The sequence below is a fragment of the Harpia harpyja genome, chromosome 14 (genome assembly GCF_026419915.1).
Source record: "Harpia harpyja isolate bHarHar1 chromosome 14, bHarHar1 primary haplotype, whole genome shotgun sequence".
NCBI lineage: Eukaryota > Metazoa > Chordata > Aves > Accipitriformes > Accipitridae > Harpia > Harpia harpyja.
Genome location: NC_068953.1, coordinates 1,015,397 through 1,040,850, shown reverse-complemented (window position 1 = coordinate 1,040,850; position 25,454 = coordinate 1,015,397). Strand labels below are relative to the sequence as shown.

General features: G+C 54.8%; 3 protein-coding genes across 5 annotated transcripts; 1 reads left to right on the top strand and 2 right to left on the bottom strand.

The window, feature by feature from the left end:
* The first annotated feature begins 27 nt into the window (after window positions 1-27).
* Window positions 28-3,910, top strand: SGSH (N-sulfoglucosamine sulfohydrolase). 2 transcript variants are annotated; one of them, XM_052808274.1, is made up of 9 exons: window positions 28-156; window positions 489-649; window positions 896-1,001; window positions 1,573-1,723; window positions 1,996-2,152; window positions 2,396-2,477; window positions 2,564-2,767; window positions 3,113-3,270; window positions 3,364-3,910. In XM_052808274.1, exons 1-9 carry the CDS (start codon window positions 54-56, stop codon window positions 3,670-3,672), a joined length of 1,431 nt encoding a protein of 476 aa, XP_052664234.1. In that variant the 5' UTR covers window positions 28-53; the 3' UTR covers window positions 3,673-3,910. The 2 variants fall into 2 exon arrangements, with proteins under 2 accessions (XP_052664234.1, XP_052664233.1); XM_052808273.1 differs by having other exon boundaries at window positions 3,113-3,910.
* Window positions 3,911-4,440: 530 nt separating this feature from the next.
* GAA (alpha glucosidase) lies at window positions 4,441-11,637 on the bottom strand. Of its 2 annotated transcripts, XM_052808247.1 has the most exons (19): window positions 11,192-11,636; window positions 10,969-11,114; window positions 10,426-10,591; window positions 9,905-10,001; window positions 9,702-9,821; window positions 9,426-9,544; window positions 9,153-9,284; window positions 8,883-8,993; window positions 8,589-8,702; window positions 8,382-8,466; window positions 8,141-8,258; window positions 7,588-7,721; window positions 7,303-7,454; window positions 6,941-7,089; window positions 6,689-6,830; window positions 6,375-6,473; window positions 6,007-6,171; window positions 5,382-5,534; window positions 4,441-4,917 (listed from the first exon to the last, which is right to left on the bottom strand). In XM_052808247.1, the coding sequence occupies exons 1-19, from the start codon at window positions 11,600-11,602 to the stop codon at window positions 4,858-4,860; spliced, it is 2,673 nt and encodes an 890-aa protein (XP_052664207.1). In that variant the 5' UTR covers window positions 11,603-11,636; the 3' UTR covers window positions 4,441-4,857. The 2 variants fall into 2 exon arrangements, with proteins under 2 accessions (XP_052664207.1, XP_052664206.1); XM_052808246.1 differs by lacking the exons at window positions 4,441-4,917; window positions 5,382-5,534 and having other exon boundaries at window positions 6,009-6,171; window positions 6,643-6,830; window positions 11,192-11,637.
* A 252-nt stretch (window positions 11,638-11,889) lies between these two features.
* On the bottom strand, window positions 11,890-25,413 carry CCDC40 (coiled-coil domain containing 40). Its single transcript, XM_052808236.1, has 20 exons — window positions 25,274-25,413; window positions 24,988-25,107; window positions 24,134-24,265; window positions 23,591-23,762; window positions 23,239-23,396; window positions 22,632-22,715; window positions 22,324-22,543; window positions 21,314-21,471; window positions 20,325-20,447; window positions 19,806-19,927; window positions 18,819-19,062; window positions 18,529-18,711; window positions 16,974-17,219; window positions 15,990-16,203; window positions 15,275-15,444; window positions 15,060-15,151; window positions 14,342-14,462; window positions 13,479-13,664; window positions 13,032-13,190; window positions 11,890-12,265 (listed from the first exon to the last, which is right to left on the bottom strand). The coding sequence occupies exons 2-20, from the start codon at window positions 25,084-25,086 to the stop codon at window positions 12,020-12,022; spliced, it is 3,129 nt and encodes a 1,042-aa protein (XP_052664196.1). The 5' UTR covers window positions 25,087-25,107; window positions 25,274-25,413; the 3' UTR covers window positions 11,890-12,019.
* Window positions 25,414-25,454: the final 41 nt, after the last annotated feature.

The following is a 25,454-nucleotide window of genomic DNA, read 5'->3' as shown; positions in this document are numbered from 1 at the left end:
CCCGCCCGCCCGGTGCCGGTGCCGGTGCCGGTGCCGGTGCCGGTGCCGGTGCGATGCGGTCTTGGGCGCCGGTGCTGCTGCTGCTGCTGCTGAGCGCGCTCCGGACCGGCGGGGCCCTAGCCCCGGCCCCGGCCCGCAACGTGCTGCTTCTCCTGGGTGAGTGCGGCCGCCGGCCCGACGGAGCCCCGGGACCGGTCCCGGGTCCGCCCCCACCGCCCCCAGCCCTGGGACCGGCCCCGCGGCGGGGTACCCCTGCCCGGGGCTCGGGGAGTCCGGTGGGCAGGGGAGGGACGGGCCCGGGGGTCCGGCTGCATCCCCTCTGCCGGGATGGTCACGGCAGCACCGGCCCCAGGCCGGGCCATCCTCAGCCCAGGGCTGCTCCCAGTGTCGTTAGTGTCCCCTGGGCTTTGTCCCCCCTGCACAGCTGGGGACACGCCGGGGGTCAGGCCCGGTGCTGGAGGGCTCACCCCGCACCCCTCCCGCTGCAGCGGATGACGGTGGCTTTGAGAGCGGCACCTACAACAACTCGGCCATCCGGACGCCCAACCTGGATGCGCTGGCCCGGCGCAGCGTGGTCTTCCAGAACGCCTTCACCTCCGTCAGCAGCTGCTCCCCCAGCCGGGCCAGCATCCTGACCGGCTTACCCCAGGTAGGGGCATCCGCATGCGCCGGGGTGGGGGCTGCCAGTCCGCGGTGGGCACTCGGGGATGACCGGAGCCGACGTGCTTACAGCACGGTCACAGGACCTGGCAATCCCCCTATTCCCACTGACCCACTCTGTCCCCTGACCCCTGGGACCTGCTTCCCATGCACACACACTTGTTGCACAGCTGGACTTGTTTGGGGGCCAGGCTGGCAGACGTCGTCCAACCGTGTTGTCTCTCCCTGCTTGCAGCACCAGAATGGGATGTACGGGCTGCACCAGGACGTGCACCACTTCAACTCCTTCGACAGCGTGCAGAGCCTGCCCCGGCTGCTCAGCCAAGCACGTGTCCGGACAGGTAGGGAGCTCTGGGCAAGTGACACGGGCAGGGAAACCCCCCTGCTCTGTGCACCGAACCCCATCGGCTGAGAGAGCTTGACGGCTGACCTGCCTGCGAGCTAGACAGCACCGACTGGACCCATGCCTGTGCTCTGTGCTGACACCTGGGTTTCGCTTTGCTCCCTCCACCGCTGCTCCTCTGCCATCCTCGTTACACCTCACTTTCACTTTCTGTTCCCCATCCCGCTGCTTCCTGGTTCCCTGGCTCACACAAGGCTCGTGCTTGACCCAAACTTCCACCCAGGCTGCTCAGCTGCTCTTAGCACTTACCCACACCTGTGACCTGGGGCAGCGTGGTCCCCGCGTGGGTCCCATTTTCTGACCAGACGTGGAAGTGCCTCTGCAACTGGCAGAAATGACTGGAGAAGCTGGCAGCATCTTCCACTCTCACCAGCGTTTGCTGAGCGCAGCCCATGCTGGAGCGGATGATCTGTGTCAGCTCCCTGGAAGGAGACAGCAGCAGCAGCAGCCGGCGTCCTACTCCCCACTCCCCGCTTCTCCTGGCACACCGCCTGTCTGCGTTCTTGCAGGGATAATTGGGAAGAAGCATGTTGGGCCCCAGGCTGTCTACCCCTTCGACTTCGCCTACACGGAGGAGAACAGTTCGGTCTTGCAGGTTGGGAGAAACATCACTCGAATCAAAGCGCTTGTCCGGCAGTTCCTGCAGAGCCAGGATGAGAGGTGAGACGGACCCGGCGTCCCTAGGGCAGGCTGCGAGGGGGCACGGGAGAGGAGAGGGAAACCGGCCTCGCTGAAGACGTGTCTCCATGTCCCAGTTGGTCACAAATAGGAAGGGACACCTTGTCTCAGGGTCACCCCACATCCAGAAGCCCAGATTAGGTGGGAGTCCTCCCGCCGACCCCAGCTTACCCCTGCACAGCCCAGGGAAGGTCTTGGGGGGGGTGGGCAGCCCTTTGCTACACCACCTCCACCTCCACCCTCTCCGTCTCTAGCCCTTTCTTCCTCTACGTCGCCTTCCACGACCCCCACCGCTGCGGGCACTCCCAGCCCCAGTATGGGGCCTTTTGTGAGAAATTTGGCAACGGAGAGAGCGGCATGGGCTGGATCCCTGACTGGAAGCCACAGCTCTACCGCCCGGAGCAAGTGCAGGTGGGAGCCTGTGGGGCTGCATGGGGCTATACGGGGCTGCATGGGGCTATATGGCACTGTGCGGGGCCGTATGGGAGCTGCACACTTCAGCAGCCTCCGCCGGAGCCAGGCCGGCTGCAGGCTGGCCCCCACCTCGGTCACTGCCATCAGCGTTACGGGCGAGAACTGGTGAAGGCCACCCCGGCGTACCCGCGACCTCCTTCCCCGTGGCGGCCACGTGCCATTTTCCCGTTCTGCATTTAGGTTCCCCACTTTGTTCCAGACACGCCGGCTGCCCGGGCGGACCTGGCAGCCCAGTACACAACCATCGGGCGCATGGACCAAGGTAGGAGCCGCGGGGGCCAGGCTGGTGCCGGCGAGCGCTGCGATCCCTCCCACCCCCCCGCCTCAGCTCTGCCCCTCCATCCACAGGGATCGGGCTGGTCCTGGAGGAGCTGCGGCGTGCCGGCTTCCACAACAGCACGCTGGTGATCTACACCTCCGACAACGGCATCCCCTTCCCCAGCGGCAGGACCAACCTCTACCGGTCTGGCACCGCCGAGCCCCTGCTGATCTCCTCCCCCGAGCACACCGAGCGCTGGGGACAGGTCAGCCAGGCCTTCGCCACCCTCCTGGGTAAGAGCCCGTGCCCCCCAGGAGGGAGCAGAGGCACGCAGAGCTGTGCTGGGGGAGCGTGAGCGGGTTCCCACCCTCCCCACGCCAAAACCCAGGGTCCTCTCGTGGAGGACAGCCTGCAGCCCTCAGCATTGGCACGGCTGGCCCCGGGAAGGGAGAGGAGGGCTGACAGAGCAGCAGGGTCCCCTGCAGGGACGTCATCCCGGGGCTCAGCTCTGCAGCTCGTCCCAGGACCATCCACAGCCCACAGGGCAGCAGACCCCGGGGACCTTTCTGCCCCTCTCTGGGGTTGAGTTACCTCCCACGGGCGCCAGCCCCTCCTCTCACCCTTCTCTTCCCCTCCAGATCTGACACCGACCATTTTGGACTGGTTCTCCATCCCCTACCCTTCTTACAGCATCTTTGGCACGAAGCGGGTGCAGCTCACTGGAAAGTCTCTCCTGCCAGCGCTGGAGTCGGAGCAGCCCTGGGCCACCGCCTTCAGCAGCCAGAGCCACCACGAGGTGACCATGTACTACCCCATGCGAGCCATCCAGCACCACCAGTTCCGCCTCATTCACAACCTCAACTACAAGATGCCCTTTCCCATCGACCAGGACTTCTACGTCTCGCCCACTTTCCAAGACCTGCTAAACCGCACCAGGGCCGGGCAGCCAACCCACTGGAACAAGACCCTGCACCAGTACTACTACAGGGACCGCTGGGAACTCTTCGACTGCAGCCGTGACCCCACCGAGAGCCAGAACCTGGCCCCTGACCCCCGCTACGCCACCGTCTTCCAGCTGCTTCGCACGCAGCTCTTGAAGTGGCAGTGGGACACGGGTGACCCTTGGGTATGTGCCCCTGACGCTGTCCTGGAGGAGAAACTGAGCCCCCAGTGCCGGCCACTGCACAACGAGCTGTGAGCATCACCTCTGCCTGGCGTCCCCCATTGCCACGGGACAGCCGTGCGCTGCCCGTCGGGCACGAGGGGGTCGGAGCAGGATCCGGCTGGGTGACACCCCGAGGCTCTGCTCTCTGTATCGCAAACACCGCCTGGCCCTGGAGCATTTGGGGATCCCCGTGCCTTTATTCTCGGCCAGAGAAGTCGTAGGGCCAAGTTGCTTCTCAATAAAGCCTCTGGAGAAAAGGGCTCTGTTTTTACCTGGAGCCAGCTCCCGGTGCCGTGGTCTCCGTGCGGCACTGCCTGCTGCCAGTCCCTCTGCGGAGGGGCGGCTGCACACCCCTTGAGGAAAACGGGCCGGGGGGGTACCAGCGAGGAGGCGGCAGGGGTACGGTTTTATTTAACAAAATATCCAAAAAGTGCCCAGAGTCCCTGAGGTGCGCAGGCCCAGGGGTGACGGCGTCTGCTCCCTCCCTGCGCAGCAGAGGCTCGACCAGAGCCGCACGGTGGGGGCCGGGGCTGGCAGCCCCCAGACGGCAGCAGTCCCTGGGCTTGGAGCCGGCAGGACGGGCTCTGCGGCACAGCCAGGGCTGCGGGAGCAGCCGGGGGTCCCCCAATGCTTTGGGAAATGGGGTGAAGCCTGCAAGGGTTGCAGGCGGTCCCGCTGGAGGCCCCAAGGGTGGGACGGAGCCAGAGGGTCCCAGCTGGGCAGGAGGGCTGAGCCAGGGCTCAGCACCACGTTTCAGGACGGGCACTGGCAGAGAGAGGCACAGACATGGCCTGGGGGTGCTCCCAGCAAACAGCAACTTTATTCACAGCACTGCTCCCTCACCCCGCTGCATGGATCCCCCTTCCCAAAAACACAGCTAGGAGACTCCCCGCAGTCCCTCGACAGGTTACCAGTTCCGCATGTTAACAGGTTTGCTGTCTCATGAGGCACTTGGGTCTTTTTTTCCCCGTTTTGGAGGAGATGAGGGCTTCCCCATCCCTAGGGGTTGTGCAAGCCCCCCCCACCCTGACACAAGTCCAGTGCACACATCTCCAGTTAAGTCACGTTAGCCAGAAGGGAAGCCAAAGCCCAGGAGCTGAATTGTGTGGGAGAAGCAGCAGCAACTCTGGTTTTACAAAGGATGGGACAGATTCAGCCCCAGAGCCAGAGGGAGCAGCATCACCTCTCCCCGCCAAGTGGCACAAATCCAGCACGGGCTCAGGACCAAGTGATCACAAACTGTTCCCACATTGGCAGCGATACAGGGACTCTCAGCACCTGAGTGGGAGAAGGAAGGGTCAGCATGGTGAGAACTGGCCGGGATGGAGCCCAGGGGGTTTCAGAGCCGAGGTGGGTGTCCTGCCCCCCTGGGGTGCACCCCGACACAGCCCCGGTCCCACAGACCTCCCTGGGAAGGGTGCCCATGGCAGCCAGCCCCAGGAGCAGAGCCGTGCCACTGCTTCTCGCAGAGCTCCAGCCCCATCACCACGCATTCTTCCCACCCTCCATCTCCCCATCCTTGCCCCCTTCCACAGCCTAATCCTGCCCCGGCCCCAGGGCAGCAACGCAGCCCACGCCGGGCAGCCCTTTACGCTCCTTGGTGCCAACAAAGCAGGTACTGTGCCATCACTGCGGCCAAACCCCGCCAGCCCCTCGGCTGAGCCCCAGGTCCCTTCCCAGCCACCGGCCGGCAGCTCGGCCCCCCGCCGCCACCCCCTCCCACGGTGGGGACGAGCACTCGCCTGGGTGTCACTGCGGTAGGAGAAGTCACCCACAAGGGCACCGTTGGCCAGGACTTGCCGGGGAGGGCTGGTGACACCCAGCACGGTCACAGCCTCCAGCAGGACCCCATCGAGGTGGGCGCCCACCCGCAGGAGCTGGCTGAGCACGGCACCCTGCGGGGACAGGGGTCCGTCACCCCATGCTCCGGGCTTCCAGCCACCCCGCACACCCCCAGGGCTTCTTGATGTGCCCTGCCCGACGCACCGCCCGTCTGCAGGGCACCGGGCCCGGGGGGGTACGGGTACTCTGCCGTCACTGCGGAGCGGCAAAGCCATTTATCAGAGGGATGGGGCTGGAGAGCATCCGCTGCTACGCAGCACTGCGGGTGCAAGAAGAGAGCACCCACCTCCCCAGCGCAGCCTCTCCCCCTCCTAAGGGGGTTCCCGGTGGGGTACAGCCCCCATGGGACCCCACCACCCCACCAGCGCACAGTGCTGTAGCCGCTCAGCCTGGCACTTTCGGCATGACACACCTCGGCTGCACCAGGGCACGGTGCTGCCCGTGACCGCGCGTGCCCCAGGGGCACCAGGACCTGCGCGTGGCAGCGAATGCCCGTGCCCCCCGCTAGAACCCCCCCTCGCTCACATGTGTGGCCAGGAAGAGGATCTCAGTGTAGTCCTCCTTCTCAAAGGTCTGCCAGCTCTCCCCATCATCCCAGAACAGGTCTCCTCTAGCGAAGCCGTCCGGTGTCAGCGCCACGACCAAGGCCATCCCCTTCTTGCGGGACTCGGCAGTGCTGAATGCAGGCTCCTGCAGCCCAGGATCAGGCACAGCTCCGAGCGCTGCGGGAGTCGCTTTTCCCCAGCCCCGGCCGACCACCGCGGCCTCGCGGCTTATTCGGCAATGTCCAGTCTGCCGGTGACCGCGTTGCAGCCCTCCGTCCTGCCCCACGCGCCGGCAGCGGCTGGCCAGGCAGGTCACCGCGGCGTCACCGCAGCACAGAGGGGGCTCACCTGCAGGGGCAGGATGTGTCCCGCGCGGACATGGACGTTAATGGTGTCCAGGGGAGCTGGCAAGAGGATCCACTGCCCTTTGCTGTGGATGGTGGAGTCCTAAATGACAACAAAAAGAGGAAGAAGTTAGGCGCAGGCCGCAGCGTGCCGAAGGGGGTCCCAGCCCAGCGTTGCTGCCCTCGAATGGCCACGAGAGAGGGCAGGCGAGGAAAGAGTCCTGAACGCAGCCCTGGGGGGCCGGTACCAGTGGTGGGGTGCGGGGACCCACCGTGCGGCCACCTGAGACCCCCGTGGCGTGGCAGGGGAGCACCCACCCCGGCAAGGCTGTACCACGTCCCCGCCGGGAAGTAGCCGCTGACTTTGGTCTTTCCTGCCTCCAGCACGGGTGTGATGAGCAGCCCCCCGCCCCACATGAGCTGGCGGTCCACGGCCCAGGTGTTGGGGTCCTGGGGGAACCTGGGGAGGGATGCGGAGGGGTAACGCAGCGCCAGGAAGACCCTGCACCCACCTCCCGCTGAGCCCGGCGGGGACCGGCACCCATCGGCCCTGGATGGGTCGGCACTTACTCAAGGAAGAGGGGCCGTGCCACCGTCTCCCCGGCGGAGTGAGCCCGGTGGAAAAGGGTGTAGAGGAAGGGCAGGAGGGAGTAGCGGAGGCGGAGGGCATTCCTCATGGCAGCCTGGGCGGCCGGGCTGAAGGCATATGGCTCCTGCGGCTGCAGGGGAGAAGCCGAAAGGGAATGCTCGGACTGCGCGGGGAGGAACGGTGAGCGCCTTTTGGGGATGCAGGACAGACTCCCCACGGCACGACCCCGGCACCGATGGGACGCAGCCCCGCAGCTGCGCCAGCCGCCTTCCCACGCAGGCAGGGCGGCCCCTCGCACAGCCCCAGAGCACCCCCCCTGCCCGCGAGGGCTCCCGGTGCTCACCCGGGTGCCGTGGTCGTTGTGATTCCTCATGAAGGGGTAGAAGGCGCCCAGCTGGGTCCAGCGCACGCACAGCTCCTCGGACGTGTCACCCACAAAGCCGCAGATGTCGGCACCCACCAGCGGCACCCCGAAGAGGTTGAAGAGCAGCACCTCTGCGGAGGGGGTGCAGAGGGCATCGGGGCTCCGCGGCACCTCGGGCACAGAGCCCAAGGAGAAGCTGCTGGCTGCGGGGGAGGCGCAGGGGGGAAGCAGGGGTGGACGCAGCCCCAGCGCCCCGCAGCCTACCTGGTACGGAGTAGTAGAGCTGCTCCCAGTCACTGCTGACGTCCCCTGTCCAGTGTCCCGCGTAGCGCCCGTGCCCAGCGAACGTGGAGCGCGAGATGACGAAAGGGCGCTTGCCCCGGACCCTCAGCAGCGCGCTGCGGGCAGGATGGGGTCCGCTCAGCACCACCCAGCCGGGGAAGGGGCTCAGCGGCTCCCGGCAGCAGCGCAGAGCTGACACATGCCGGAGCAGGCGCCCAGCACCATCTTGCCCATGGGGAAGGTGACATGGGGCAGTGCTCAGGACACAAGCCCCCAGCTCAGGAGCCAGCGCGGCTGCATTGCACCAGCTCCAGCCCAGGAGCCGCTTCCAGCCCCCTCCAGCGCTGGGCTGGCAGCAGCAGGCAGCGCACTGCGGTATAAACCAAACCCTCGCCCACCCACCAAATGCCCCCCCATGCCCAAACTGCCCATGCCGCAGTGCGGGGAGGGGTCTCTCTCCCGGCTCTGGCATCCCCTGGGACGTGCACCAGCTCCTCTAGGACAGCAAGAGCTGTGGCACGAATCCCAGGCTTACTCGTGGGAGGCGATGGCCTCGGTCAGCCCATACAGGCTGTGCAGGTTGTAGTGGGAGGACAGGTACTGCTGGCTGGAGGCACAGATGGTTCCAGCTCGGAGGCGTCCTCCAAACACACCTATACGGGAGGGGCGGTGGTGAGGGTGAGCTCGGAGCCCGCTCGGCTGGGACCAGAGCATCCCCGGATTCCTCCCGGGGCTCCTCGCGCCCCCAGGCAGAGGCTGGTACTCGCCCCCTGTACCTGGCACGTAGGGGGGCTGCTCCAGGCTGTTGTTGGGGCAGCCATCCTGGGAGCCCTCCACGAAGTTCGATGGCTCGTTCATGTCCTGGGGAGGGAATGGAAGGGGAGGGAAAGGACGGGATGCCCTCGCTGCCGCGCCGGAGCCCAGCAGAAGTGCAGGGCAGGAGCCAGTGAGCTGCAGCCGGCAGCTCTGCGGGGGCCACTCACAATCCACATGCCATCAAAGGGCACTTGGTCATGGAAGTCCTTCACCATGTCGTGCCACCACTCGTGAGTCTCGGGGTTGGTGAAATCCGGGAAGGCCGTCGGACCCGGCCAGACCTACAGGAGTGAGGCAGCAACAGGCAAAGCCCCGCTGTCCCTGGCCCCACTGCGCCCCGCAGCCCCTGTGTGCCATTTTCCCATTTTCGACCATGGCCATTCCCCGGGTGTTTCCCTCCAGCTCTCGGGCCCCCACTCAAGCCCCCTCCCGCGGGGACCAGGGCTGCTCCCTGTATGCACCTTCCCAATCAGGGGCTGCCCCGTGGCGTTTCGGATGAACACCCCTCGCTTCAGTCCCTCATCGTAGGGCTTGTAGGTGCCGGGAGGCCCCGAGCTGCTGATCCCGGGATCCTGGTGGGGCACAAAGCCAGGGCTTCACCACCAAGGGCAGGGAACGGCCTCCTCTGCCTTCCTCAGGGGAAGCTCCATCTCCGCCCTCGGGGACAGTCGGAAACCCCGGTGCCAGCCCACCCGTGGGGGAGCCCTGGCGCGGCCGGGGGTGTCACTCACCACAATCATGATGTACCTCAGGCCGCTGCGATGGAAGTCCCGCACCATCTCCGGGTAGTCCTTAAAGCTTTTCTTGTTGAAGGTGAAATCCCTCTTGGCATCCATGTAATCCAGGTCGTTCCACTGCACATCCTGCAAACGGCAGCGCCCGGTGCTCGGGGAGGAGCAGGGACCCCGGCACGCTCCCACGGGACCCCCGCCCCATGGGGGCTCCCCATCAGCCCCCCCATGGCCGCTTTCAGGCAGAGGCTCCGGGGAGCAGCCGAGACCTACCAGGGGGAAGCGGGCTGCCGTCATGTTGGCCACGACCTGCCGGGTGATGTCGGTGGAGGAGTAACCCCAGCGGCAGAGGTGGAAGCCCAGGCCCCAGTATGGGGGCATGAAGGGGAACCCTGGAAGCCGGGAGGGTGGGTGCTGGGCAGGCAGGCGCGGGGACAGCCCAGCATCGCGTTCCCCCGCAGCCCCGCTCTGCCCCACCGCGCCGCTCGCAGCATCCCGGCAAGGCCACCCCCGGAGCGCCCGTACCCCCCACCCACGGCTCGGCCCTACCGATGACATCCAGGTACTGCCGCACCACGCTCTTGGGGTCAGGGCCCAGGAAAACGTAGAAATCCAGGATCCCACCCGTCGTGCGCCAGGTCAGGGCCGGGCTGGGCTGCAGGAGCACGTCTGGGGAAGCACAAGCACCGGAGGAATAAGCTGAGGACAGGGACGGGGGCCAAGCCTGTGCCCAGTGCCTCTGCGGGACTCACCCATCGCGTTGCTGTTCAGCAGAAAGACACCGTGGGCCGAACCGCCGTCCTCCATCCCCAGGTAGAAAGGGTGGGAGCCGTAGAGGTTGACCTGGGGCTGGAACAGAGCACAGCGCGGTGCCAGCAAGCCTCCGCTGGAGACCCCGGCGCAGCACCCACCCACCCACCCACCCACCCACGCGCCTGCCCCTCGCCTCTGCCCAGAAGCACCGTCATGGCTTGGAGTGCAAACCCAGGGCTTGCAGCCCCAAGCGCTGCCTGAGTCAGCAGAGCTTTGCCCCAAGCAAGAGCCCTGGACCGCACGGGGGAAAGCGGCTTCTGAGCAGCACAGACCCCCAGTGGGGCACAAAGCCCGACCTGGGGACAACGGTCCCATGGGCTTGCCCAGGGCTGAGGCCAGGTCCCAGAGCTCAAGAGGCTCAGACGCCTTTTCCCAGCCCTGGACAAGACGTAAGAGGCCACGGGGCCGCCCCTGCAAGCACAGATGAGCCCTCTCCCTCTGCCTCAGCCCCACTCTGTACCACAGGCGCCATGTCCCGATTCCAGAGGGTGACCCTGGTCCACGCCGTGTCGAGGACCAGCGGCGTCAGGTGCTCCCCCAGCCCAGAAATGAAATGGGAAGGCAAGGAGGTGGAGATCTGCAGGAACTGGTCTGCGAAGAAGAGGGGCGCGACGGTGGTGTTCAGCCTGCCGGAGAGAAAGGGAGACTCCGGCAAACAGCCCCGGCGGTGCCCAGCAGCCGGGGAAGAGGCAGGCAATGAGCTGGAGGACCACCAGCCCTGGGGAGGGACATGGATGCTCGTCACCACATGAAACAAAAGCAGGTTTTGGCTGAGCTCTGGGATTTCTGCTTCCCTTCCCAGCCACCGAATTGCGGAGGGGGTCAAAGCAAAGCCCCCGCAGCCACTGACAGCCACCCTGTTGCCGTCCCCAGTGTCCCCTGCCGCACCCCGGCTCCCATCCCGCACATCACTGGGGTCGGTGTCAGGTCCCGCTTCCAGACCGAATCCCTTCGGGAAGGCGAGGGGAGCCTTCACCCGGCTCGGGGCAGGACGGGCACTTACAGGACCTGCCCGCCGCGCTGCCGGTAGACGACGAGGCCGAAGGGATCCTGGCTGACCTGCACCCCGTAGAGCGTGGAGGCGGCTCGGCCGCTCACCCGCGGCGTGGCCAGGGGCACCTCGTAGCGCTGCCGGGCCGGGTCCCGCAGCTGCGGGGGCAGAGAGGGGGGCGGTCAGCCGGGACCGGGACCGGGACCGGGACCGGGGTGCCGGGTCGGGGGCGCACCGTGAAGCGCAGGCGGGCGGGGGTCTCCATCGCCACGTCCAGCCGCAGGCTGCCCACCTCCCCCGGTAGGAAGCCGGCAGCGACGCGGCGGAGCCCGGCGCTGTAACCGCTGGCGGTGGCCGTCAGGTTCTCCGCCCGGTAGCTGCGGTAGCCTCGGGGGAAGAAGCACCAGGGAGGACCGGGGCCGGAGCCGGGGCCGGGGCCGGGACCGGCGGGCTCGTAGCAGCAGCCCCGCGCCTCGCAGCCCGCCCGCGACAGCAGCCGCTCGGGGCCGCAGTCGAAGCGGCCGCCCGGGGGCACCTCGCAGCCGGCGGCCCCGGGGCTGCGCGCCGCGGCGGGCACCAGCAGCGCCAGCAGCGCGGCGGCGGCGGCGAGCGGCGGCCCCGCCACGGCTCCCGCCGTCCCCGCCATGGCTCCCGCCGCCCCGGCCTCCCAGCAGGCGCGGCGGGCCCGGCCCACGTCACGCTGCCGACTGCGGGGCGGGACCGGCCCGGGGCGGGCGCCTTCCCCTTCCCGGAGCCGCCCCGGGAAGGCTGGAGCGTTGCCGGGGGCTTGGAGCGTAAGGGAAAAGGCGGTGGGAGAGCGGGGTCCCGGGAAGTCAAGGCTACACCGGTCTGGGTGGGCCCGGGAAGCCCCTCAAACCGGGCCAGGCCAGGGCAGCAGGGGCAGGGAAATGTAGAAAGAAACAAAAAAAACCGTGCAACGCTACCTCTTTAATAAATGTTACGCTCTACGCATGCTTATTCGTTTATATTTATTGATTTACAAAGCCTGCAGCCTCTCCAAGAACAAGAACAGAAGGTTATATGTATTTTGTCCGTGTCTCTGTCAGGCTTCCTGGGAGCCGACCCTGGACTCCAAGCACTGACTGAGCCACTGGAGAGCCCTTCGGTGCTGAGGATGTTCCTGCTGGATCTGGCGGACAACGGCATCGATGGCCCCGAGCCGGTCCTGCAGTTTCTGCTGCTCGTTTCTCCGGGCTTGCTCAGTGCGGCACAGGGGAGCGTACTTCCCTTCCTTCAGTGCCTGCAGGTGCTTCTGGCGTGTCTGGTAGGCCACAATCTCCAAAAGGTTCTGAGAAAAGCAACAACAGAAATTGCTTTGACAGCAGACTGCACACACAAAAGGACTAAGAGAACGACGTGATCCGTGTCGCAGGTACTATAACCATCACATTTTGAAATGGAAGGGCTTCTTAAGAAGGACAGTGCTGTGAAGTCCCCATTATAACAGCCAAACAACCTCTGTTGTAGAGGTACAGTCATAGAATCAGTGAGGTTGGAAAAAACCTTTAAGATCATCGAGACCAACTGTAAACCTAATACTGCCATGTCTACCACTAAACCACATCCCCGAGTGCCACACCTACGTGTCAACTAAGGGAAAAAAAGTGGTTTTAAATGCTGGGTGTCACAGAATTCCATAAATCAGAGAAACACCTGCACATACAAGGCAACTTGTGCCAGGACAGAGTTTCACCAACTTAAAAACTTCGCAGGGGGTCATTCAAGACCTTGAGCTGGCTCTCGAATTTGTATCATACCTGCGAGTAGCCAGCTAGCGCTCACAAAGGATAGTTGTCACTAGATATTTTCGAGAGACAAACAATGTCCTTCTAGGCTGATGTTTCCAGGTGAATGCTGCCTTGCTAAGCAAGCATCAATTCTGGACCGCTAGGAGCCCTCAAAATGTTCTCAGCTAACTTAAAGTGTTGCTCAAATTACATGCCAAGCACGCCCAGTTCAGGATGGTGGCGAGACGAAGAGACAGGGAGCTGGCAACAGAAGAAAGCAGCAGGTTCTATTTGGCTCACGCGCTGCAAGGAAGCAGAGGTGCTCACCCATCGTTTCTTGTTCTGAAGACATTCTGCATCTGAATCAAGGCCATCAGACTCAGCCTGCAGTCTGCACAATTCTTGCTGCTTTTCTGACAAGGTGGCACTAAGGGATGCTTGGGTGCTCTCCAGCTCCAGGATGGTTTTGTTGCAGTCTTGAGTGTTCTAGCAAGTGGAAGAGAAGGAAATGGCAGATTCTGGTTCTGCAGTTCAGCTGCATTCCCAACCATCTTCCCAGAGTTGGTTTTTTGGGGGGGGGGGGGGTTGTTTTTTTGTTTTTTTGTTTTTTTTCAAATGAGTTTCCAAAGCCTGTACCCTGTGCAGTGCTGTACCTGTACAGGTGCAGGGTCTGGGTACTGACACCCCGTGTGTCTGTGCTAAGTGCGCGCTGGTGCTCATTACAAGGCAAATACAGGCTACGTGAACTCTTGCAGCCCTGCTTTACTTTCTCACCTTCTGGGTTTCGCTGATCTTCTTTCTCAGCTCCTGTTTCTTGCGGTGGAAGTCGCTCTTGGTGAGCCGTTTATCTGTTTTGTTCTGACCCTCTCCACGAATCGCTATCTCCTCTCTACGAGAAACAGATGCCTCCATATCACGAATCATCTTCTCCTGCCGCTTCATCAGCTGGCCATAGCGGACCTGCCATTTGTCAAGATATAAAATAGGCTGAAAATAATGAATATTTACGAATGGCACCTAACTGATGCCTTCTGTGTGGCACATCCCATCAACACAAACCAGATAATATGTGACACGTGAGCGTTGGCAAGATAAATTTGCTCTAAATCCAAACCTGGTTTGCCCTGTGTGGATCTGGAAGGCAGAGGACTGGATTATCAACTCATCTAAGTAATCTTCAAAATGTTTCACTGGAACTCATTAGCAACAGCAAAAGCAGAAGAGCAGAAGTATCCCGAGAATGAAGGGGAAGAGTTGCTTTGCCAGAATATAGAAGACTTCCCCTAACCAGTGATTAAGATGATGCAATATTTAGTAATCAACATTTCTTTGCTTATAAATTGGGGTCACAGAATAAGGTGGCAGACAGATTACACTTTAAATAGATTTCTCAGGTATATCTAGATTCTGCTGCAGCCTATTACATAGCATGCACAAGGAATGCATAGAGTGCATGCATGCTGGGTGTGTTTAATTGAATCTAGCTGCAGGGTGGTAAGACTTCCAATGCTGCTATGGCCTTGAAGATGGTACTTCTCCAGCCTGTTTCTCATCTCCTGCCTTATGTTTCAGTAACTCCAAAGCTGAATACGTTGTGTGCAGCTTCCCCTCCTCAGTCCTCTTTCCCAGTGGCTTACTTGCATCCTGTGAATCTCTGTTCTCATGGCTTGGATTTCACCTTGTCCTGTCTCAGAATCCACTGCTGCACGCATCTCTCTTGTCAGCTGGATCTTTTTGTCCCATAGCATGATTTGATGCCTTCAGTGACAGAAAAGGAAAACAGTGCCTTTGTAAACAACAGAAAGGATGCTCGTTCTGTGCATCAGTGGCAGCACACTCCCGAGATCGATTCTGAACACAGAACTGAATAGTTCAGCAGAAACTAAGAATTTGCATATGGCACATGTAAAAGGGCAACAACAGAGCAGCGTCAAATCAGATGGGAAGCTACGCAATATAGAAAATGGCATCATGACTGTAAAAACCAGCACGCCCAGACTGACAGGGGGCTGATGGACCCCAATTAATTGCCTAGTGCAGCACACTCACTCTGTTACTGGCAGAGGAGATTGCACGCAGTTTTCCCATATAGATCTTGGCAACGTCCAGCACAAGCATGCTGGAATCATTAAAGCCAACATCATCTCAGCTCTTGCTGGTTCCAGAGACAGCTAAAGCACCTTTCAGTTTCTGCATTTCAAAAATTCATTAAACTCCTTTCCTCTTCTCCATTAAGGACAGAAGCACATTTTCTCGCACTAGTTCAGTTTGATGACTGGAGAAGAAAGGTAACATGGACACATATACAAAAGTTCAAAGACTGTGGCACAAAGCAAGAATCTCTCTGGTACCTACTCTGCTTCCACCACGCTGTTTAGGAGTCTTTCCTTCTCCTCAGTCAATTGACTGTGCCTCTCCTGCATCTCAACTGATTCTTTTTCTGCTGCCTGGATTTGGGAAGCATAAACCAATACAACACTGTCAGACTAGGAAAGATTTACAGGATCACTGTTTGCCTCTGATCTGCATGGAACGTTGAGACCTGGAAATGAGATGTCAAGCATGTGTACCTTGAGAGAGCGTACAAACTCGTTCTCTGTGATAATGTTGCCATATTGCAGCTCCTCGAAGCTGCTGTTGTTCTTGTTGATCAACACATTCAACTTTATCAAGTCATTTGACATGTTCCTCATGTGACGTTCGATGTCTTTCTGTTCTTTTGTTTCCTGCTGAATCTCGTCTACAGGTAAACAGAAAAAGTCTTAAAATTCCCACAAGCGCTGGGTTGAATACAGGCAAGGTGTGACAAACTGCTATTAGCCAGACAACACTGCATGCGGAGCCACCTGTGTCCCACATACCCAGCCAAAACATTTTTCCACAAGCCCAAAAACCAAATGAGGTTTTGAAGGAGACTACTGTGGAAGAGAGTTCGTTTTGGCCTAGGAAAGTGCTATCGTTGATGTGGGCATTTACCTACCAACTACTTGCAAAGTTTATTTAAGAGGTGTAACACGTGACGTGATCACTTAGGGTTTGACTGTGTCAGTTAAGACAGCAGGATCAATCGTTATAAGAAATAACAACACGCAAAACAGCAGAAGGTGCCTGGCTCTTAGCCCCAGAGTATAGTACTGTGTCCATTTGCATCATTGCTCACACATACGTAGGAGCACCGTGGGCATTCTTTGGTGAAGGTCTGGCATTACCCATCTGTAAGCCTTCACTCCGCTTTTTCTCCATTCATGGATGAACTTCTTAAGAAAGAGTTAGAGAATTACTTACTTTCAGTGCGCACTTTCTTCTGCTCCATTATTGTGATCTGTTTCTTTAACATATCCAAGGAGGCTATTTGTTCCTCCCGTTCGTGTGTTAACTTGACCAGCTCTTTCTGCCGATTGAGCCAGTACTTCTGTAGTGTCATCACCTCGCAATTATATTCTTCTATCTGCTTGGTCAGCTTGTTGATCTCAATTTCCAGTGGTCCCAATTCTTGCCCCTGTACGAGGGCAAGGTTTGGGATAAATCAGGTAGAAGCTGCTGGAGCACTTGTTTATAGCATCACTGCAGAAGGCCAGTCCAACTGCTGCATGCCTACTAAATACTTCAACTATACTGTTGTTTTGTCAGTTAGTTACCTCCTGCCTCCATTTCCCATGAGTTGGATGGGACTAATTGTTCCTGAGCTCACAGGAATAAATGGGACAGAAGCCCGAAAGGTTCTCAGACTCTGTGGCGAAAGGGCCTCCTAAGTTATTACAACAGGTACATCTGGACATTCAAAAGTTTGCCAAGCATATGTCACAGTACTCATTTTTGCATTGGTATCCATAAAGGTCTTAACAGCTCACAGTGCTAGGGACAGATCTGGGTATCATCTGAATGGGGCCAACTATCAAACTACTTAAATTACACCACCTGCTCCATTCTCCCCTCGTCAGTCTTTGCAGGTTTTATAATGAGATCCTATTTACTCCCAGAGTATTGATGTCATTCAACATTTTCATCTGGTGTAGACAACTCCCTGCAGAAATCTGTGCTAGGCACACCCTCATTTCACAGTTCCCTAATGCCAGCTCCTCTTCGCATGCATTAAGAACTGTTTGACAAATACAAACGTTTACACTAGCTAGTGCAGCTTTTAAGTCACAATACTGATGCCTGAGAGTTTTAACTATCCAACACTTACACAGTTACATTTATCAAGAACATCTGTGGTCACCACAAAGAATAAAATCAAATTTGTGACTGAAACATAAAAGTACATACCCCCTGCTGAGAAAGAATCATCTCCAACCTCTTGTTGTACTGGCTGATGACCCCTCGCTTGTTCTCAATCAGGAGACTGCACTTTGCAATCTCACTTTCCCTGCAGCTGATCAGATCATAGATATTTTTTATTTCCTTGTCCAGTTCACAAAGTGTTTTTTGGAGAATTGTCAGCCTGCAGTTGGTATGAGTTGCATTCAGAATAACCTGGGCGATATCATTCTCAACCTTGGAAAAATGCAGCTCCTAGGAATATCAACAGACAGAAAACAAATTACTGTCACCAACAGCAACTCATTGATTTGTAATGCCTACTTATCAAAGCACAGGAATCAGGGGATTTAGATTCTACTCCCAGGTCTCTGCTACAAGCTGTAAGCAAGCTACTTACCCTCTCTGTACCTTTGTTTCTCCATCTATCGACAGGAGATAGCAATATTTACCTCTGTCATAAGGCTGTTGAAAAGCATTAAAGAGCCTAAACATCCCCAAACCCTTCAAGAGACTACACTGATCACTTCTGCAATTATCTTCCCTGCCTGGATGTCTCTAGCTACCTGGCTAACAGTAGTAGGACATGATTGTATTGTACATTCTCCACCATACCTGACAAACGTATCCCTCACCTAACAACTTTACTAGCCAGAAAGCGTGGCTATGCCTTTTGTTTGAGTGCAGTATGAATGCAGCCAGGTAACTTTCAAGATCCTGTCTGCTACTTCTGCACAGCCTGGACCACACTCCAAGAGGTTACAATTCGCTCTTTTCCAGGTCCATAGTCTCTGCACTATATTCAACCATGCAACACAGATGCTAATAGGAGTCAATGCAGAGTACCCACGCGTTCATGTATCTGTCAGGAAGGGGAGTGGAGGGGCCTTTCTCACAATAGAAGCCAACCCTGGAAGTCTTCCAGTTACTTAAGATATGCCCTTGATTTAAAAAAGCCAGGGGCAGGCTGAAGTAACCCATGAAAATGCAGAGGTGTGAGCACGTTGTGTTAGTGCCAGCCCACACAACTCGGTATGATAAATACTATGCTGAATCTTCTAGTTCTTCTATCTCTACCAGTTACACACTCCCAAAGAGAGCAACTTATTGTGCCATAAAGAACTGTGGGTCTGGTTTGTTCCCTGGACTGTAATCCTTACTTAGAAACTGAGAGCATGCCCATATCACATTCCGTGATGCAGTATAGAGCGATAAGTTAGTTTAATGTGGAGTACAGAAGTACCACACATCCACTGTCTTCCTCCAATACATAAGAACTGGCAATACTTTATATTAACTACTCCCAGCATTCATCATTCTGCCACATTTTTTAAGTAAAGAAAGAATAGTATGTTATCTGTCAGGCCTTTTTGGCCAAACTCTCTCACATACACCAGAATCCTGCAATAAGGTCACTGGAAGGACCAAATTGGAGTTGCAAACTCAGCAGACCTTCAATTGCAGACCTGAAAACCAGAATGAAGACACTGACAAAACACACTTGAGAAACACTGCTGCGGGCAGTTTCCTTCCCCTGCCCTCCCAACTGAAAGGGACACCATACCAGATCTGTTTTTCTTCTACGAAGTTTTGCAGCCAGCTGTGAGAAGTGCTTTGTGGCTTTGCTGGACATCATCTGCTCCTGAAGCTTTGCCACGATTTGATTCTCGATCTGCTCTTTGGCATCAGTTCCTTTCTCTATATCCTTACTGATGGACAGCAACTCATTCAGATGAGCAGCTTGATCCTAAAAAGTACGGAAGACAGAGACAGGATCACTACAACTGTTTGGGGAAGGGGATTAAATATCCGTGTCTGATTTGAAGGATTCTTCTTCCAAGTAAGTCTTCTCACCATCTTGGTCCTGTTGAGGGCCTGCTCTGTCTCATGGAGAACACGAGCATAGGTGCCAAATTCAACCTTCAAGGCCTCCTGCCTTGAAAGGCACTGGGCAATCAGTTTCTTTGTCGTGTTGGCATCATTCTGAGAACGGCTCAGGATAGTGACAAGCAACTCATTCTTCTCCTCCTCTTTCCTGATCGACTTTCGACAGCCATGGATGTCCGTTTCTAGGGATTTGAGGTCATGTCTGTACTTGCTGGAGCAGCAAAGAGGATGGAAAATCATCACAGGCATTGATTTGTGTGCTGAACGGTCATCTACAAATTCCTCTTTTCAAACATGTTATTGCAGCAACAACTGACCAAGAAGGAAGATCTTTATAAAGGCTAGTCTGCTGTGACAGTGCAGAGTCATCAGAAGATGGATGGAGAAATTAAGATTTAAAAGGAAATGTATGCAGGAAAATTAATTCCTTCTTTCAGTCCTGTCCCCAACCCCCATTCTTACCAGGATGCCACCATATAAAAGTATATTGTTTGTTCTCAGAGAATCAGTCAAGCTTTAAGACTCCAGACCAAATAAACACTTCCTTTGGCAACAATAGGAAGGTTTTCCTGAAGGTTTCTAAAGGCATCACAGACACCTAACTGAAAGTGATAGATAAATCCTTCTTGATGTCTAGCTCTTTGGATTGAGAGATGTTGCAAAGGTGAAGGAACTCTTTTAAAGAAATAAAATACGAATAGAAAAACTCTAAACAGCTTTAAAAAACCCACACATTTCAAGGGAGAGTTGTGTTTTGGATAAAGAAAATAGTTACAAAGAACTGTGCTTCTAATCCTTTAACCTTATTATGTGCTTTAGAGCAGCAAACTTGTTCTGCCTGACATATCCTGCACGTACAGTCATATACTTGACAGCAGACATACTGCCCCTTTTGGAGTCCCTCCCGTCCAAATTATTTGAGGTCTCTCCTGGGACTGTTTTCAGATGCCATACCTCAGCAGCTCTTGTGTGGCAATATAGGCCTCATCTCTTTGCTTCATTCCAGCCAAGCTGCTATTCCAGTGGTTCATCAATCGCTTTTTCTCCATGTTAATAGCCTGTACCTCCATACAAGCCTAGGAAAGAGAGAGTTGGTAGACAGGATGAATCTATACTGTGTTGAAAAACCAAATTCATGTTACAATGCAGTATTTTTTTTTTTTTCTGTTCCTAATATGCTGGGCAGGAACAGCTTCAACTAACATGTGTCTGGTTTATTGCCACACCAGACCACAGAGCATAGGTCTGCAAGAAAAAAAATGCTGAGAAGGTTGGGGAGGAAGTGATTTACAAGCAATTCTTAAGGACAAAAGGAAAAAAAAAAAAAGAAAAAAAAAGAAGTCTTCATTCCTCCAAACAGGAACAAGCCATACAACTCTGGCCTACATTGTACATACCACGTGAGCATGAGCCAAAACGGTCAGTCCTTCCAGAGGGAAATATTAACCAGAAGTGAAAAAAGCACCCTCTTACCTCATTTACTGCTTGCCGAGTTACTTTTGTGCCCTCTGCCTGAGCCACAAACTGAGCTTCAAACAGAGCAATCTGTTCTTGTAGTTCATAGGCTTTTCTTGTTAAGCGGTCCAGTAGAAGATCCTAAAGAGTCAGAGCCAAACAGTTCAGGATGAGTAATATAATCTCAGTCTTAACCAACTATATTCTACAAGAATAACATAGGCTAGAAAAGGAATTAAATTGGCAACTGGATTAGATTCGATTCCTACTGAAACTTTTCCATTCATATACAAATGACTCCTGAATGCAGCAGCGACAACTTTCAAGAGAATGAAACCTTCTTTGCTGATTTTTTATTATCCCATTTGCAGTAGTAAATTGATACTTCAGATCTGAAGCAGCATTCATTCCTGTCAGCATGGATTACACTGTGCCACCTCTCCAGCAGCTTGGAATCTTAATAATTTATGTTTTAAAAGCCTTTGTTAAAAAACATCTAAATCCATTCGATTTCAACTGTTTGCATGCAATTCTGTATTAATAATAATCAGTCTGTGTCCTGCTGCAAGCAGAAGGCAGCAGAGGGAGCTCCAGCACACCAACCAGCTCAGTTCATTTTCAAAGTTCACTTTTCATTGTGAAACTTGCTGTCGCTCAGAATAATTCTCCAGACTTGAACATATGATACTTCTTCACTAAATATCTTTCTGCCCCCACACCCCCTTTGCTTGAGTGAAGAGTGATTTACTATTGTAAAGCTTGTCAAAAACCTTTGGGCGGTACATGCCACTATCTTGGTGGGGGGGATTCTTCTCATTTTTAGAAAAGCCTGTGGGTTTGGGGTTTTTTTCTTTTTTCAATTATTTGGGAAAAATATCCCCACACATCTTCCATGATTCAGTCACTATAGCCTTCCTTCTGACAAGGCAGCACATCCTCCAAGACTCACCACTAACTGTCATCTGTATTTACTTACTTATTTTAAAGAAGACAGTTTTACTTGATACCTGTTTTTTCTTTTCCACCTCAGCCTGGACCTTCTCTGCCTCAGCCTTCTTTGTCGACTGTTTCATTAGTAAAATATTATGACGCATATCCCGGTCCATATTCTGCATGTAGAAGAGATGCAAGGCCAGGTTTTCAACCTGGGTCTGCATTGCAGAAACTGGGGAGGCAGAAGGAAAAATATTTAGAGAGAAGCATGTTTGTAGGATACACTTTAAACAGACATAAAAGGGAAAGAAATACAGAAGCACCCAAAGCAAAAACCACACACAGAGCAGCTAAATCAGCCCTCCCTGAAATAAGAATTTACATCAGCTTTGGAATATAGCTCCATAAGCAAAGCTAAAAATCTTGGTAAGCAATTCCTTGATTCCCAGCACACAAAATCCCAGAAAACCAAAGAAGGGGCCTCAGGAGGCTGTGAATCCACTCCTCTGCCCCAATACAGAACTGTCTCTTTCTCAGTCTGTTGAACGCTTCTCTACTTTTTTTCAATAACCTGCAAAAACTTCCTAGGCAATTTATTTTAATGCTTAGCTATCCTTGCCATTGCAATGGTTTTACTGTTTCCTATCCAAATGCCTGCAACCCAAAAAGAATGAGTCAAGTCCATTTCTTTGGCTGGAATGGGCTGCCACATGGATGCTGCTCTCATACTACTGGATGCCCCTAATGACCTACCTTTGCAATCTCATCACACCCTTACAGAGACACAGGCAAACATAACAGACTGATGGGACTTTTCTTCCTGCTAAGTCACACAACAACCTACCTGCCAGGAAGGGTTTTACTTTTAGTCCTAAAGACCTTCTTAGAAGTACAATGTAGCAACATGGTCTTAGAAACAATAGAAATTATATGGCAAAAAGGAGTATCTATGAAACTTTTCAATGAGTGCATTATTCCTGATGAATTTTACTGTATTTTTCAATCCAATGCTTGACTTATATTCAAATTCATTTCTCCACATAGTACTAGAATTAGGAAATATTGCAAGGACTGCCTCAGTCACCTTTCTTGCGTTCATCATCTGTGTTCTGACACATTTTCTTGTAAGTAAGCCTGAGGCCCTCCAGTTCCTCTTCCAGCTGCCGACGTGCTGCGGCCATCTGAGAATGGCGGTCATGGCTCTTCTCCAGTTCCATCTGCAGATGGGCCAGCTGCTGCTGCGCTCCATAAAGAATCACCCCAAGCTCTTCTCTCTGTATTTTGCCCTTCTTTGTTGCTGTCCTCTGCAAACACAAGAGGAAATCAGCTCTCTCACTCCAGCTTGGACAGGGATGGGCTGCTGTGGGAAGGCAAAGAAAGAATGCCCTATACCAGTTCCTGAAGCTCTAGGTTCACTTTTTCCATCTGCTTAGTAAGGTAATTCTTCAGGGCAGCCTGGAATCTTCTCATCAGAGGCTGTAAAGAAGTATGACGTTGATAAAGTTTAACATACTTGTGTAAATAAATTATGAAGAAACCTTACTGCTACTCCCACTATTAAATAAAACACCTTATTTTCTGCCATAGACACTTGCATTCTTATTTTAGCTACACTCACGGTAACAAGTGAGAAGACTTACATAGTGGCTATTTGTTGACATCAGAAAGTGACTACTGAGAATATTTGAAAGTCAGAAACATATAGGAAGAGCTACATCTGAGAACCCATCCACTCGCTCTTGCTGCAAGTACTTCTCTTTCAGGAATACTGAAGAGTATCCGATTTGCCCACTACATTGCTCACTTCTGAACCTGCAACTTTGGGGTTAATATTGAGGGAGTAGACACATTCAGGAGTCAGTACTTTTGCAAAAGCAATTTTTACACATGTTGTTATAGCGTACAACTAAGCCACGGCTTACAGTTTACCTTGTACATTTTATACAAATAAAAACATCAAGTGTGCAAAGAAGAATGACAAGATCTGAGGACTTCTCACATGTTCTGGATCCAAGACGACCAGTTCTGTTTCTTCTATTGTTTCTTCACTTCTTCCGCTTATTTCATGTTCCTCAGCTCCACACTGCTGGCGCTCCTTTTCCCATCTTTGGTCACCGTGCCCACTAGTGAGCTGACTGAATTGCTCAAAGGCAGACTCTAAATAGAGAGAAATGGGTTCTCCAATGTTACCTGGACAGCCCCCCCCCCCCCCAAAGGTAAAGGAAAAGGCTTAGATTTCATAGTATTATGCCTCCAGTTGGATTAACAATGATCAGAAAGGAAGAAAACTAGAAACTGTACTTGACAGATGGTCTTGAGTATTGTACTGTTAATAAGGAACTGAATGATACCTGACTCTGTGCAGCTGTTCAACTCCACTGACAATGCAGATGCCTGCAAAGGAGCTCCTGAGGACGTATGGGAAGGGTTCCCTCTCTCTGTTACTGGCTGCTCCATGTCACCCAGTTCAGGAGGACAACTGTCTAATGTTACTTTGTCCGAGAAAGTCTCAGGAGGTTTTTCCTGAAACATAAAATCCATCACCTGAAACAGCTTTTCAATCTAACTCTATTTGCCCCTAAAAATCTGCTTATTTTTGTAATCGTGAGGCATGAACAATGCAGACAAAGAATCAACAAGAGGGCCTTGTTCTAAAATCAGTGCACAGATATACTGGCAAAGCTGTGTCACTCCTGATACAGCACAACAAAAGAACCTCTCCAGTCTTGTCAGAGTTTCTGTATACTTCGTGCTTGACCAATTAGCTTCTCTCTGTTCCAATTCTGATTGGTTTTGCGTTTGCAGCAATGAAACTGCACCAGGAGAATTTGAAGTTACAACTACTGGTCATGCATTCCATGAATAAGATTATATATATTATTATAGTGCCTCACTTCTGCAGAGCCAACAAACAGCTCTGTAGCTCCATAGACTCCGCTTTCTGCTGGGGGAAATGTCTCTTCTTGGTCCTCCAGATGAACAGACCCTTCCTCTTCATTGTCACTCCCATTCTCTGCCTCTATTGCCTAGCATGCAACACAGGCAAAAAGCAGAATAGCAGCATTATAACGGGTTGTGTACTTTGTTCAATGTTAATGCTATGGTATGGTAGCAACTGCTTTTTATCACAGGGCACAGAAGTTTAATTTAGAAGTTTAATCTCATTTGCAAAAACGGTCACCCAGCTAGCATTATGATAGTAACAATCCTGACAAAAATTCTACACACCACTTTTAATTTCACGTGTTTCTAGCTCACACCTCTTTAAACAAAACCTGCCCTTTAGGGATTTATTAAAAAAAGTCTTCCAGGTTGCACTGCATATAGCCAAATTATTCTCTTCTTTCTTTTTAAAGAGACACTGTTTTATCCCATAACATCATTTGCCAAATTCAAGTATTGTGCAGTGCCAATGGAAGAAAAAAAACTTATCACCAATAAACCTGAAAAAAAGAGCCCGAGTATGCGCACCTATAAAATGTGGGTAACTCCCTTTTTAAAGTGTCTATAGCAGAAACGTGCTATCTAAGAACTGAGTGAGAAACACATACTTCAGGATGCTGCTAACACACAGGAACTGTAACTAAATTTACCGTCTAGTGGCTTTTTTTTTTTTATATGCAGGGCAAGACTGCAATAACTGCTCCGGCGTTTTACTTCTCCCTATTGAAACTGCTTCCACGAAGACATCGCCCTGTAAGGAACGCAGGAGAACACGCTGCCCTGTGAACGTTTCAAAGGAAATCACCTCCATAGCAGAATGCGACGGAACTCTGATTACATCCCGCTCAGCGGAGCCGAATTCCACCCCAGATCCCTCTGCTGCCGCACCGGGGGCCTCCTCCATGGGGCTGGGGCTGGCCTGTGCCTGCAACCAGAGCGTCCCGCAGGAGAGCGAGAGTGAGTACCGGCCCGGCTCCCCGCGGCTGGGCACACAGGCCCGCAGGGGACCGGGCAGGCCGGGCGGTGCCGAGCCCCGGGGCCGGACCGAACCGGGCGGCGGAGCCCCGTCCGCGGCCCAGCCCCGCACTCACCCTCCGCCGGCCGCACCATCTTCCCGTTGCCAGGCGACGCGTCAACACCCGGTCACGTGAGCGCTGCGGGCCGCACCACCTCAGCCCGCGAGGGGGGACTCGGGCCGCACCACCTCAGCCCATATGAGGGAGCGGGGGGGGGGGGGGGGGGAAGCTTGGGCCGTACTACCCCGGGCCACAC

Excerpts from the sequence above, each read along its gene's own strand:
- SGSH (XM_052808273.1), top strand. The coding sequence starts at position 54 with ATGCGGTCTTGGGCGCCGGTGCTGCTGCTGCTGCTGCTGAGCGCGCTC. Across the intron at positions 157-488 it reads CAACGTGCTGCTTCTCCTGG|CGGATGACGGTGGCTTTGAG; the intron begins GTGAGTGCGGCC and ends CTCCCGCTGCAG. Across the intron at positions 2,153-2,395 it reads ACCGCCCGGAGCAAGTGCAG|GTTCCCCACTTTGTTCCAGA; the intron begins GTGGGAGCCTGT and ends TTCTGCATTTAG.
- GAA (XM_052808247.1), bottom strand. The coding sequence starts at position 11,602 with ATGGCGGGGACGGCGGGAGCCGTGGCGGGGCCGCCGCTCGCCGCCGCC. Across the intron at positions 9,285-9,425 it reads CGGCAGCCCGCTTCCCCCTG|GATGTGCAGTGGAACGACCT; the intron begins GTAGGTCTCGGC and ends TGCCGTTTGCAG. Across the intron at positions 8,994-9,152 it reads TGAGGTACATCATGATTGTG|GATCCCGGGATCAGCAGCTC; the intron begins GTGAGTGACACC and ends GTGCCCCACCAG.
- CCDC40 (XM_052808236.1), bottom strand. The coding sequence starts at position 25,086 with ATGGAGGAGGCCCCCGGTGCGGCAGCAGAGGGATCTGGGGTGGAATTC. Across the intron at positions 20,448-21,313 it reads AGGTGGAAAAGAAAAAACAG|GATCTTCTACTGGACCGCTT; the intron begins GTATCAAGTAAA and ends CTGACTCTTTAG. Across the intron at positions 19,928-20,324 it reads CTCGGCAAGCAGTAAATGAG|GCTTGTATGGAGGTACAGGC; the intron begins GTAAGAGGGTGC and ends TCTCTTTCCTAG.